General features: G+C 43.6%; 1 protein-coding gene across 3 annotated transcripts in view; it reads left to right on the top strand.

Moving 5' to 3' along the window:
- Positions 1-14038, top strand: part of LOC106599117 (glycogen debranching enzyme-like) — a 31955-nt gene that overhangs the window by 11027 nt on the left and 6890 nt on the right. For 2 of the 3 annotated variants that reach the window (XM_014190191.3, XM_045714577.2), the window contains exons 13-26: positions 132-255; positions 582-745; positions 1171-1272; positions 3385-3540; positions 3856-4006; positions 4231-4355; positions 4855-4967; positions 6570-6704; positions 8418-8548; positions 9137-9273; positions 9566-9699; positions 10286-10461; positions 10801-10903; positions 11615-11840. In XM_014190191.3, the coding sequence (XP_014045666.1) occupies positions 132-255; positions 582-745; positions 1171-1272; positions 3385-3540; positions 3856-4006; positions 4231-4355; positions 4855-4967; positions 6570-6704; positions 8418-8548; positions 9137-9273; positions 9566-9699; positions 10286-10461; positions 10801-10903; positions 11615-11840 (1977 nt within the window). The remainder of the gene's footprint in view (positions 1-131; positions 256-581; positions 746-1170; positions 1273-3384; positions 3541-3855; positions 4007-4230; positions 4356-4854; positions 4968-6569; positions 6705-8417; positions 8549-9136; positions 9274-9565; positions 9700-10285; positions 10462-10800; positions 10904-11614; positions 11841-14038) is intronic. The other variant, XM_014190188.3, reaches the window with a different exon arrangement.

The following is a 14038-nucleotide window of genomic DNA, read 5'->3' as shown; positions in this document are numbered from 1 at the left end:
TGCCGTATCTCCCTACATTTGGACTTCTTCTCCCTCTCCTTCCTCTACCCTCTACCCCCTCCTTCCCCTCCCTCCACCCTCTCTCTGTGCTTTAACCCACCGTTGACTGACCTGTGGATGTGGACATGTAGTACATGTTGGACGTGGCTCGTGTGTTGAGGCCCAGTCTGTACGTGGTGGCTGAGCTGTTCACGGGCAGCGAGGACCTGGACAATGTCTTTGTGACTAAGCTAGGCATTACCTCGCTCATCAGAGGTAGGATTGCACACCACTAGCTTGGTCCCAGAATGGTTTGTGCCGTCTTGCCAACTCCTATGGTTCTTGTCATTAATGACCATAGGAGTTGGTAAGACACCACAAACAGATCTGAGACCAGGTTAACGCATCACTGCATCTGTGAATGAAACATTGTACCAACGGGCGTTCTCAACTCCTGCATGTTGACACCATTGTGCATGTTGACACCATTGTGCATGTTGACACCATTGTGCATGTTGACACCATTGTATGTGATTGAAAAGCCTACAAGCTAATACGGTGGTGTAACTGTGAACCTCTCCCTCCCTTCTTGCCCCCTCCAGAGGCAATGAGTGCAGGGGACAGTCACGAGGAGGGCAGGCTGGTGTACAGGTACGGAGGGGAGCCCGTCGGGGCCTTCGTCCAGCCCAGCCTCCGCCCCCTGGTGCCCAGCATTGCCCACGCCATGTTCCTGGATGTCACCCACGACAACGAGTGCCCCATCCAGGTACTTTATTCTTAGCCTATCCTTGAGTTCTGCTATTCAGGTACATCACAGTGTTATAGTGGCCATTGCTATTTCATTGCAGTAAATAAAATATCTAGGCACTATTTCAATATGCACAATAGCTGGGATACTACCGCTTAGAGTGAAGCAATTATATTGGGCATGCATTCTAAATGGTATGCTATTGTGTGCATTGCAGGAAAGTTCTCCTGCAACAAGGTGATCTGTAGGGGCTTCACACTGTTGAGAGCCTGGTTGATTTCAGTATGAACTTTAGGTTTAATTCCGGTACTATATGAAACTCCAGTGAGGCGTGTGTGCTGTCTCCATGTTCACTCTCTGGAAACATTTTCCCCTTGTGGAAAAAAATAGACAACCACAAACCTCGGTGTGTGTCAATTCCTTTGTTGTTGTCTATGTTCCAGCTCCGCTCTGCGTATGACTCGCTCCCCAGTTCTGCCATCGTCTCAATGGCCTGCTGTTGCTCTGGCAGCACCAGGGGATATGATGAGATGGTTCCTCACCAGGTAACTCTCACACCTTTTCATGGTCATAACAGTATAATGACTTTTAGACAGATATACAAATATCTTAAATGCATATATACACTATAGCGTCACAATATCTTCAATCACTTTAAGTATAAAGCCAAGGAGTTTAGAATGATGGTAGCTAGTTACCCCTGGTATCATATGTAGAATTTCAGGAAAGGAGATTTATAACTGCAACATTTCTCTCCGGCCCATAGCAACATTTATAGAATTGCAGGAAATTATGTTTAAAACTGCAAAATGTTCTCTATGCCAATAAGAGGAGTGTGAATAGTTGTATTTAAAAAATGTATTTATTTAACTAGGCAAGTCAGTTAAGAACAAATTCTTATTTACAATGACGACCTAGGAACAGTGGGTTAACTGCCTTGTTCAGGGGCAGAACGACAGATTTTTACCTTGTCAGCTCGGGGATTCGATCTTACACCTTTCGGTTACTAGTCCAACGCTCTAACCACTAGGCTACCTGCCGTGGGGGTTTGTTACTATGCCGATAAATGACAATATCCATCCGGACCTTTGCCATCTAGGAAATTTGTGTGACTGGACCTTCTAAAATAGTTATTGAGTACCGCTGCCTGGACTAGACTCTTTAGTGACCACCTCTCCTGCCTGGACTAGACTCTTTAGTGACCATCTCTCCTGCCTGGACTAGACTCTTTAGTGACCATCTCTCCTACCTGGACTAGACTCTTTAGTGACCATCTCTCCTACCTGGACTAGACTCTTTAGTGACCATCTCTCCTGCCTGGACTAGACTCTTTAGTGACCATCTCTCCTACCTGGACTAGACTCTTTAGTGACCATCTCTCCTGCCTGGACTAGACTCTTTAGTGACCATCTCTCCTACCTGGACTAGACTCTTTAGTGACCATCTCTCCTGCCTGGACTAGACTCTTTAGTGACCATCTCTCCTGCCTGGACTAGACTCTTTAGTGACCATCTCTCCTGCCTGGACTAGACTCTTTAGTGACCATCTCTCCTGCCTGGACTAGACTCTTTAGTGACCATCTCTCCTGCCTGGACTAGACTCTTTAGTGACCATCTCTCCTGCCTGGACTAGACTCTTTAGTGACCATCTCTCCTGCCTGGACTAGACTCTTTAGTGACCATCTCTCCTGCCTGGACTAGACTCTTTAGTGACCATCTCTCCTGCCTGGACTAGACTCTTTAGTGACCATCTCTCCTGCCTGGACTAGACTCTTTAGTGACCATCTCTCCTGCCTGGACTAGACTCTTTAGTGACCACCTCTCCTGCCTGGACTAGACTCTTTAGTGACCACCTCTCCTGCCTGGACTAGACTCTTTAGTGACCATCTCTCCTACCTGGACTAGACTCTTTAGTGACCATCTCTCCTGCCTGGACTAGACTCTTTAGTGACCATCTCTCCTACCTGGACTAGACTCTTTAGTGACCATCTCTCCTGCCTGGACTAGACTCTTTAGTGACCATCTCTCCTGCCTGGACTAGACTCTTTAGTGACCATCTCTCCTGCCTGGACTAGACTCTTTAGTGACCATCTCTCCTGCCTGGACTAGACTCTTTAGTGACCATCTCTCCTACCTGGACTAGACTCTTTAGTGACCATCTCTCCTACCTGGACTAGACTCTTTAGTGACCATCTCTCCTACCTGGACTAGACTCTTTAGTGACCATCTCTCCTGCCTGGACTAGACTCTTTAGTGACCATCTCTCCTGCCTGGACTAGACTCTTTAGTGACCATCTCTCCTGCCTGGACTAGACTCTTTAGTGACCATCTCTCCTGCCTGGACTAGACTCTTTAGTGACCATCTCTCCTGCCTGGACTAGACTCTTTAGTGACCATCTCTCCTACCTGGACTAGACTCTTTAGTGACCATCTCTCCTACCTGGACTAGACTCTTTAGTGACCATCTCTCCTGCCTGGACTAGACTCTTTAGTGACCATCTCTCCTGCCTGGACTAGACTCTTTAGTGACCATCTCTCCTACCTGGACTAGACTCTTTAGTGACCATCTCTCCTACCTGGACTAGACTCTTTAGTGACCATCTCTCCTACCTGGACTAGACTCTTTAGTGACCATCTCTCCTGCCTGTCTGCCTGTAGATCTCAGTGGTCAAGGAGGAGCGTTTCTACCCCAAGTGGAACCCTGAAGCCAAGGCCTCGTCACCCGGGGAGGTCAACCTGAAGACGGGTATTATCGCTGGCAAGCTGGCCCTCAACAAAATGCACCAGGAACTGGCTTCCAAGGGCTTCAACCAGGTGGGTGTGTGGGGGAATGGGTGTTCGTTTGACTCAATCCAAACCAATTCCTTGCCCAGATCCATAGGCCTTTGAATGGGTTTTGGCAATATGGTGAATGGTAATTGTAGACTATTAGTAGGCTGGATTAAATAGATATGACATAGCAGTTACTCCTATTTAGTCCTTTGAGATGTGAAGAAGAGTCGATAATAACCAAAGGATCATTTTGGCATTGGCCCTACAGTATTCATGTCAGTATGTGTGTGAATGTGGAAATATATTTGCCTGATAAAAGTTGTTTGTAACACTGCTTGTCCCCTGGCCCTCTCCTAGGTGTACGTTGACCAGGTGGACGAGGACATTGTGGCGGTGACGCGTCACTGTCCCAGCACCCACCAGTCTGTGGTGGCCGTGTGTCGCACTGCCTTCCACAACCCCAAACACCACCAGTACAGGACGGAGGTTCCACCCATGTTTATCCCTGGTGTGATGCTTCACTTTTACCATAAACAGAATGGACCATCTATACAATTATACTTGAGTGGCCTATGTCATTAATCTTCAGAACTCTAGAATGTGCTGATAATGGCAGCCATCTTAGTCAGGGATCATTTAAAACCTGTATAATTGGAGAAGAAAGGAGAACACTACTGACCTGGATGCACCTACTATTTTAACACAATCCCCTTCATCTCTCTCCATCTCCAGGGAAAATTGAGGAGGTCATTCTGGAGGCGCGTATCATCGACCGGCAAGCCGGCACCTACAAGAAATGCGAGAAGTACATCAACGGCATGCCGGAGTACACCGTGGAGATTAAGGAGCACATCCAGGTAATGTGACGCTGGGAACGTGGGTAATAATTAGTTGTTTAGGCCTGTCACAATGGGCTTGAGCAGTAAAGATCGCCTTGTGACAAATATTTCCTCTCAAACCAAACAAATCCATTTTCAGACTGGGTCTTGAAAAACAAGAAGCTTCAGTGGCATGTGGTTACATTTCACAAGCTGGTATTGTGTCTGTATTCTGTCTGGAATGTTTGTCAGTTTCTATTGAATGCCATTTAGTTTACAGTGCACTTGGAAAATATTCAGCCCCCTTGACTTTTTCCACATTTTGTTACGTTACAGCCTTATTCTAAAATGTATGAAAAATAAAATCCTCCTCAATCTACACACAACATTTAGTTATGGTGTGTGTATAGACCAGCAAAAGCCGATTCATAATTGTCCTCAACTCTCCTCTCAATCGCCCATTGTGGCCCTTCATACTGTTTTATGTGGTAGTGAAACATTATTCACCCCTGGTCTTCTGTGTCCCCTGTCACCCCAGCTGAAAGATAGTGGCGTTGTAAAGCACGCAGGCGTGACGTCTAAGGGCAGCAGTGAGTTTGTCCAGGAGATCATCTTCGAGCGCCTCACCCCTGGCAGCGTCATCGCCTTCAGGTCAGAGGTCATGATGAGCAGACCAATATATACACCCATTAAATAGAATTTCACTGTATAGTCTACTGTAACACACACACCAATGTGAGTGAGGGATATTCTCTGGCCAGTTTGGCCCCCTATTGTACACTGTTGTTTAGCCCCTATTGTCCACTCACAACTCACAGATAATACTGTTGACTGCACCCCTTCGATAGCTCAGTTAGTGGAGCGGAGGACTGTAGGTTAAATAACAGTGGTCCTTAGGTCGCTGGTTCAAATCCGGCTCGAAGGAGGAAACCTTTCCCTCTAGCTTTTGGCTGACTTTTCATGGCAGAAATCCAGGAATCTCTCCTGCCCTGAAGAGCCTGTACAGTATGTCTCCTAGCCTGGTCCCAAATCGGTTAGGTTGGGGGATTGTGGACGCCAGGTCATCTGATGCAGCACTCATCACTCTCCTTGGTAAAATAGCCATTACACAGTTTGGAGGTATGTTGGGTCATTGTCCTGTGGAAAAACAAATGATAGTCCCACTAAGCCCAAACCAGATGGGATGGCATATCACTGCAGAATGCTATGGTAGCCATGCTGGTTAAGTGTGCCTTGAATTCTAAATAAATCACAGACCGTGTCACCAGCAAAGCACCCCACACCATAACACATCGTCCACCATGCTCCACAGTGGGAAATACACATTCAGAGATCATCCATTCACCCACACAGCATCTCACAAAGACATTGCGGTTGAAACCAAAAATCTCCAATTTGGACTCTAGACCAAAGGACAAATTTCCACCGGTCTAATGTCCATTTCTTGTGTTTGTTGGCCCAAGCAATTCTCTTCTTATTATTGGTGTCCTTTAGTAGTAGTTTCAATGCAGCAATTCGACCATGAAGGCCTGATCACCGCAGTTTCCTCTGAACAGTTGATGTTGAGATGTGTCTGTTACTTCAACTCTGTGAAGCATTTATTTGGTACTGCAATTTCTGTGCCTGGTAACTCTAATGAACTAATCCTCTGCAGCAGAGGTAACTCTGGGTCTTCCATTCCTGTGGCAGTCCTCATGAGAGCCAGTATCATCATAGCGCTTGATGGTTTTTGCGACTGCACCTGAAGAAACTTTCAAAGTTCTTTGTGTACCGTATTGACTGGCTTTCATGTCTTAAAGTAATGATGGACTGCCATTTCTCTTCGCTTATTTGAGCTGTTCTTGCCATAGTATGAACTTGGTCTTTTACCAATTAGGGATATCTTATGTATACCCCCCCTACCTTGTCACAACACAACTTATTGGCTCAAACACATTAAGAAGGAAAGAAATTCCAAAATTAACTTTTAAGAAGGCACACCTGTTAATTGAAATGCATTCCAGGTGATTACCTCATGAAGCTGGTTGAGAGAATGCCAAGAGTGTGCAAAGTTGTCATCAAGGCAAAGGGTGGCTATTTGGAGAATCTCAAATATAAAATATTTTTTGATTTGTGTAACACTTTTTTGGTTACTACATGATTCCATATGTGTTATTTCATAGTTTTGATGTCTTCACTATTAAAGAAAAACCCTTGAATGAGTAGGTGTTCTAAAACTTTTGACTGGTAGTGTATATGTGTTTCCCTCACCAGGGTGAGTCTGGACCCTAAGGCCCAGGAGCTGGTGGGAGTCATCAGACATCACCTGATCCAATTCAGCCCCAAGTACAAGCCTGGCAGTCTGCCTGACCAGCACACACCAACCATACTGGAGACACCACTGGCACAGTGAGTATACATCACACAAAAACACGCAACTGTACCGTTATACACACACACACTGCATTGCAAACACATACAGTGCATTCGGGAAAGTTATCAGGGTCCTTCACATTTTCCACATTTTGTTACATTACAGCCTTATTCTAAAATGGATTAAACCATTTTTTTTCTACATCAATCTACACACTACCCCATAATGACAGCGAAAACAGAGTAAATATGACATTTACATAAGTATTCAGACCCTTTGCTATGAGACTCGAAATTGAGCTCAGGTGCATCGTGTGTCTGTTGATCATCCTTGATGTTTCTAGAACTTGATTGGCGTCCACCTGTGGTACATTCAATTGATTGGACATGATTTGGAAAGGCACACACCTGTCTATGTAAGGTCCCACAGTTGACAGCGCATGTCAAAGCAGAAACCAAGCCATGAGGTCGAAGAATTTGTCCGTGGAGATCCAAGACAGGATTATGTAGAATCACAGATCTGGGGAAAGGTACCAAAAAAGTTCTGCAGCATTGAAGGTCCCCAAGAACACTGTGGCCTCCATCATTCTTAAATGGAAGAAGTTTGGAGACTCTTCCTAGAGCTGGCTGCCTGGCCAAACTGAGCAATCTGGGGAGAAGGGCCTTGGTTAGGGAGGTGACCAAGAACCTGATGGTGACTCTGACAGAGTTCCTCATGTGGAGATGAAAGAAACTTCCAGAAGGACAATCATCTCTGTAGCACTCCACCAATCAGGCCTTTATGGTCAGACAGAAGCCACTCCTCAGTAAAAGGCACATGACAGCCCACTTGGAGTTTGCCAAATGAAACCTAAATGACTCTCAGACCATCAGAAACAAGATTCTCTGGTTTGATGAAACCAAGATTTGAAACCTTTGGCCTGAATGCCAAGCGTCCCATCTGGAGGAAACCTGGCACCGCTGTTTTTCAGCGGCAGTGACTGGGAGACTAGTCAGGATCAAGGGAAAGATGAAGGGAGCAAAGTACAGAGAGATGAAAACCTGCTCCAGAGCACTCAGGACCTCAGACTGGGGGCGAAGGTTCACCTTCCAATAGGACAACAAAAATGGCTGTGCAGCGACTCTCCCCATCCAACCTTACAGAGCTTGAGAGGATCTGCAGAGAAGAATGGGAGAAACTTCTCAAATACAGATGTGCCGAGCTTGTAGTGTAATACCCAAGAAGACTCGAGGTTGTAATCGCTGCCAAAGGTGCTTCAACAAAGTATTTTTTTTTATACATTTTTTATTTCACCTTTTATTTAACCAGGTAGGCCGGTTGAGAACAAGTTCTCATTTACAACTGCAACCTGGCATGGGTATAGGGTCTGAATACTTATGTAAATGTGATATTTCAGGTATTCAAAATCTGTTTTTGCTTTGTTATTATGGTATTGTGTGTAGATCGATGAGGGGGAAAAACAATTCAATTTTAGAATAAGGCTTTAACATAACAAAATGTGGAAAAACTGAAGGTCTGAATACTTTCCAAATTCACTCACCAAGTGTATTGGAAAAGCATTACGCTTACAATGGCTCGAAAGGTATAGTATGTTTAGTTTTTCCTGGTGGCTATATATTTGTATAGTAATGAATTGTGTCCATTCAGTATGTGTTGAAGTACTGATCAGCAGGGCTCTGTAGTCTCCAGTTGTGCTCTCAGGTGGTGTGTTCTAATGTTATGTGACTCCATCTTCTATCCCCATTCAGGATCATGTCTAAGCTGACTCTGGGAGACATGAACATGCTGCTGTTCCGCTGTGACTCTGAGGAACAGGAGGACGGAGGAGGCTGCTACAACATCCCTTCCTGGACCAGCTTCAAGTACGGTGGCCTGCAAGGTACAGTAAAAAGAAAAATGTATTTAACCTTTATTTAACTAGGCAAGTCAGTTAAGAACAAATTCTTATTTACAATGATGTCCTACTGTACACCGGCCAAACCCGGACGATGCTGGGCCAAATGTGCCCCGCCCTATGGGACTCCCAATCACGGCTGGTTGTGATACAGCCTGGATTCGAACCAGGGTGTCTGTAGTGACGCCTCAAACACTGAGATGCAGTGCCTTAGACTGCTGCGCCACTCGGGAGCCCAATTTTGCCCCAGTGCACAGTGAGGTGGTCCAGTCAGCACCAGGATTGGGGTCAATTTCAATTCGGTCAATTCATAGTAAATTGAAATTGGAATTTTACAGTTTACTTCCTGAATTGACTGAATTGATCCTAACCCTGGTCAGCACACATTGTGGAAGTTGCCCCTAACCACTGATACAGGGTCAGATATTTTTCCATCCCCCACAATGGTTAAGGTTAGGATTTGAGTTGGTTAGCTCATCGTTGAGCTGTGTCTATAAACAGCTGTACTGTACACATATTGTTGAATGAAACTGGACTTAGACATTGAAAACGGGTTTCATTGTTTTCATACAGGTCTTCTGTCAGTGATGGCGGACATTCGTCCCAAGAACGACCTGGGCCACCCGGTGTGTGACAACCTGAGACAGGGGGACTGGATGATCGACTACGTCAGTAACAGGCTGGTGTGCCACAGTGGCGCTCTAGGAGAGGTGAGCGATTTGAGTGACAGTAATTCAAACTGAATGAATGAATCCCTTTTAGATTTTTTTATAGGCCTTATGATGGTAAGAAGTAGACAAACAAGACGGTCTGAACTTGACAATGATTATTGTAAATAGAAGTTAATCCTACAACTCAGCCCAGCTAAGGTCTAAGACCTGAGTTTTAAATCAACCACTGTGGTAGCAGTATGGTAATAGGAAGATGATTATCATCGTCACCATTTTCCGTTGTCATAATTTTAGAGTTTGGCGTTATCCAGATAACATGTGTTGTTTCCAGGTGGGGAAGTGGCTCAAGGCGATGTTCCATTATCTGAAGCACATCCCTCGCTATCTCATCCCCTGCTACTTTGATGCTATTTTAGTGGGAGCCTACACCACGGCTCTTGACACCACCTTCAACAAGATGTCCAGGTACAAATTTAGGATCTTAATTTGATCACCCTGTTGCAGGAAATGTCCTGCACAGCAGGAAATGCAAACATCTAGTGTATTCGAGGTTTAAAAAGACTTCTAAAGTTTGTAATTTACACTTAAACATTTCATACTTGATTTGCTCCAATTATGTAACAACCCCTACAAAAATCTCAATTAATTATAAGCCACACAATAATTCAGATTTCCTGAAGCTGCAGGATTATTTTCCTCCTGTGAGAAACTGGTCAAATTAAAATCTTACACCTGGATGTCTCACATAAACAACCCTATAACGTTTCTCTCATACCCAACATGCATTGAGGAAATTATGCAATAGAAGAATGGAATATTATTAAATGATTAGATTTAGTGAGAATATTTGTATTAAAAAAGGCCCTGCACCTTTAAGGGTATTTGTGCCGAAACCCAGAACCATACCATTAAATGTTTTTGACAACATCTTTTAACCTCTATCCATTTTTACAACATATTTGTTTTCTTGTGGTGTCTTCAGTTTTGTCCAGTAATGGTGCACAATATTTATGTAAAACCATGTTTTTCTTCTGGTTTCTGTCTCTTTCAGTTTCGTCCAGAACGGCTCGACCTTTGTCAAACTGCTTGCACTGGGCTCGGTCCAGATGGGTGGTGTGGGCAGTTTCCCGGCTCTGCCCCCCTTATCCCCGGAACTACCCGATGTCCCCTACCGCCTCAACAAGGACACTGGCAAGAAGGAGCAGTGCTGCGTCTCCCTGGCCGCAGGTCTGCCTAGCAACAACCAATTTCTATTATGTATTCTATTCTACTTCTGTAAACAGAAATCGGATGCCAACCTAATGACCATGTCTTCTCTGTTGATATTCACAAAACCAATAAGTGGTGTTTAAGTCTATTGTTGATCAGCAAAATTGTCTATTCTAGTCAGTCGCTTGGTATTTTTAAGCTGATACAATTCTACAACCTTCAGTTCATGACCAATCCAGTTGCTGTCAGCTGACAGTCCTATTTGTATCTCCTTACCATTTTGAGAATTGGTGTTAGAATTTCAGGTGCATTTGAATGTCTTCTTCCTTTATTCATCTCTACCTTCCTGATTCACAGGTCTGCCTCACTTCTCCTCTGGAATCTTCCGCAGCTGGGGCCGAGACACCTTCATTGCTCTGCGTGGACTCATGCTGGTCACTGGTCGTCACCTGGAGGCTAGGTGTGTATTCTCTCTGTACTGTAGTAGTATCCAAATGGAACTTCTTAGCTATTAGAAAAGATATAACCAGTGGTGTAAAGCATTTAAGTGAAAATACTTTAGAGTACTACTTAAGTAGTTTTGAGGGTATCTGTACTTTACTATCTATGTTTTTGACAACTTTTACTTTTATTTCACTACATTCTTCAAGAAAAGAATGTACTTTTTCCTCCATATATTTTCTCTGACACCCAAAAATACTCATTCCATTTTGAATGCTTAGGACAGGAAAATTGTGAAATTCACACACTTATCAAGAGAATATCCCTTGTCATCCCTACTGCATCTGATCTGACGGACTCACTAAACACACATGCTTTGTTTGTAAATTGTGTCTGTGCCCATGGCTATCAGTAAATAAAATAACAAATAAAAAATAAAATGATGGCGTCTGGTTTGCTTAAATATAACGAATTTAAAATGATTTATACTTTTAATTTTAAAACTTAAGTATATTTTAGTCAATGTACATTTACTTTTATATACTTAAGTATATTTAAAACCAAATACTTAGACTTTTACTAAAGTAGTATTTTACTGGGTGATTTTCACGAGTCAATTTCTATTAAGGTGTCTTTACTTTTTTTTAGGACAATTGGGTCCTTTTTCTACCACTGGATATAACACTGGACTACAGTTGATATATTAATTGAATGTCTCTTTTTCCTACAGAAACATCATCCTGGCATTTGCTGGCACCCTGAGACACGGTCTTATCCCCAACCTGTTGGGCGAGGGCATCTGTGCCCGCTTCAACTGCCGTGATGCCGTGTGGTGGTGGCTGCAGTGCATCCAGGACTACTGTACATTGGTGCCCGAGGGCATTGCCATCCTCCGCTGCCCTGTGGTCAGGATGTACCCCCATGACGACTCTGAGCCCCACGCCCCTGGCACTCCGGTAGGTCATATCCATACACACACATTATGCATACTCACACACTTTCGTTTCATCCCTCTCTCTCACACACACACACCCACATGTACACATATAGACACGAACACACATGCATACACACACACACTCTCCATCTCCATCTCTCTCTCACACCCACACTCTCACATTCACAAATATACACACATATCCATAAACACATACATACACACACTCTCCATCTCTCTTTCCCACCCACACACTCTCACATGCACAAATATAGACACACATACAGGTCCACACACACACATACAGTGCCATCAGAAAGTAGTCTTACCCCTTGACTTATTCCACATTTTCTTGTTACTGCCTGAATTCAAAATTGATTAAAATATTTTTTTTTTCTCTCAGCCATCTGCACATATTACCTCATAATGACAAAGTGAAAACATGTTTTTAGAAATTGTAGCTAATTTATTGAAAATGAAATATAGAAATATCTAATTTACATAAGTATTCACACCCCTGAGTCAATACATTTTTTGGGGGGGGGTAGACCAGCTTTAATATTGCAAATAGATTGATAGAAGTCACAATGTAATTATCTGCATCATTTTTTGTTAAATATGTATTTTCCTTTTTTTATTATTTTCCCCTAACCCTACCATCCCTCCCCTAATTGGAGTAAATTAATGGACAATACTAAGGCTTCTACTTCCAGCTTATACATACTATATGCATGTTACACACACAGTATATTTTACATTCCTTTTTTTTTCAGCTCCCCTCAACCCCTCCCATCTATCTCTTAACATCATACAGTTTTATTTGCTATATACAGTATTTTTCAACTGTGCTATGATGTTTCGCAAAGGTTCTGAACCTTTCTATTCTCATAGATTCTACAGATTGCAAATTAAAGATCAAATGTTTTGCTTAGAGTATTATTATATTATTGATCGATTGACTAGGAGTTTTCATATCACCCAGTAGTGCTATTTGCAGAATTGGCTCCAGATAAATGTTGTAATTCTTCAGCCATTCCTGAACCTGTGACTGAAAACAAGCTATATATGGGCAGTACCAAAACAAGTGATCTAATGATTCTGTCTCTTCGCACCAAAATCTAATGGAAAAACTCTACGTTTTTTTGTGTATCAGTTCATAAACCATGTGCCATGGAATCGGTACATTGAAAATCTCTTTCCAACTGTTTTGCAAACTGTATGGCACAGCTGTAATTTTTTGGGTCCTTCAATTAAACTTGTATACTTCTTTATTTATCACAATTTTCTTTAACCAGTTTTTTGTTTTTTAATGTAGGGCCGACAGACAAGTTCCTTACCTTCTCCCCTTTCCACTTGCCTCTTCCATTTTTGCGGAAATGCTGCAATTATATACTGAACAAAAATATAAACGCAACATGGTCCGATGCTGAAATAAAAGGTCCCTGAAATGTTCAATATGCACAAGGAGCTTATTTCTCTCAAATTTTGTGCACAAATTTCTTTACATCCCTGTCAGTGAACAAGTAAATGTATTTCTTTCGGGATATGAATACCTATTATGTCCACTTCACCGTCAGACCATTTTATTGGTAAACTACATGGTAGTAAAATGTATTTTTTTTGTTGTGATCCAATACGTAATATAGTACACTTAATTAGGTTGTAATCCAGAGGTTAGGAAAATGATTTAGATCCTCTGAGGCTGTGGACTGATCCAAATTGTGTATTTAAAAGAAAATAACATGAATCATCAGTGTACAATGACACATTTTGTATAAGCACCTTTGGCAGCGATTACGGCTTTGGGTCTTTCTGGGTAAGTCTCTAAGCGCTTTCCGGCCTCCCGAGTGTCGCAGTGGTCTAAGACACTGCATCACAGTGCTAGCTGTGCCACTAGAGATTCTGGGTTCGAGTCCAGGCTCTGTCGCAGCCGGCTGCGACCGGGAGACCCATGGGGCGGCACACAATTGGCCCAGGTTAGGGCAGGGTTTGGTCGGCAGGGATGTCCTTGTCCCATCGCGCACTAGCGACTCCTGTGGCGGGCCGGGCGCAGTGCACACTGACACTGTGGCCAGGTGCACGGTGTTTCCTCCGACACATTGGTGCGGCTGGCTTCCTGGTTAAGTGGGCATTGTGTCAAGAAGCAGTGCGGCTTGGTTGGGTTGTGTTTCGGAGGATGCATGGCTCTCGACATTCGCCTCTCCCGAGTCCGTACGG

Source organism: Salmo salar, chromosome 03 (assembly GCF_965601325.2).
Source record: "Salmo salar chromosome 03, fSalSal1, whole genome shotgun sequence".
NCBI lineage: Eukaryota > Metazoa > Chordata > Actinopteri > Salmoniformes > Salmonidae > Salmo > Salmo salar.
This window is presented reverse-complemented; position numbering and strand designations above follow the sequence as displayed.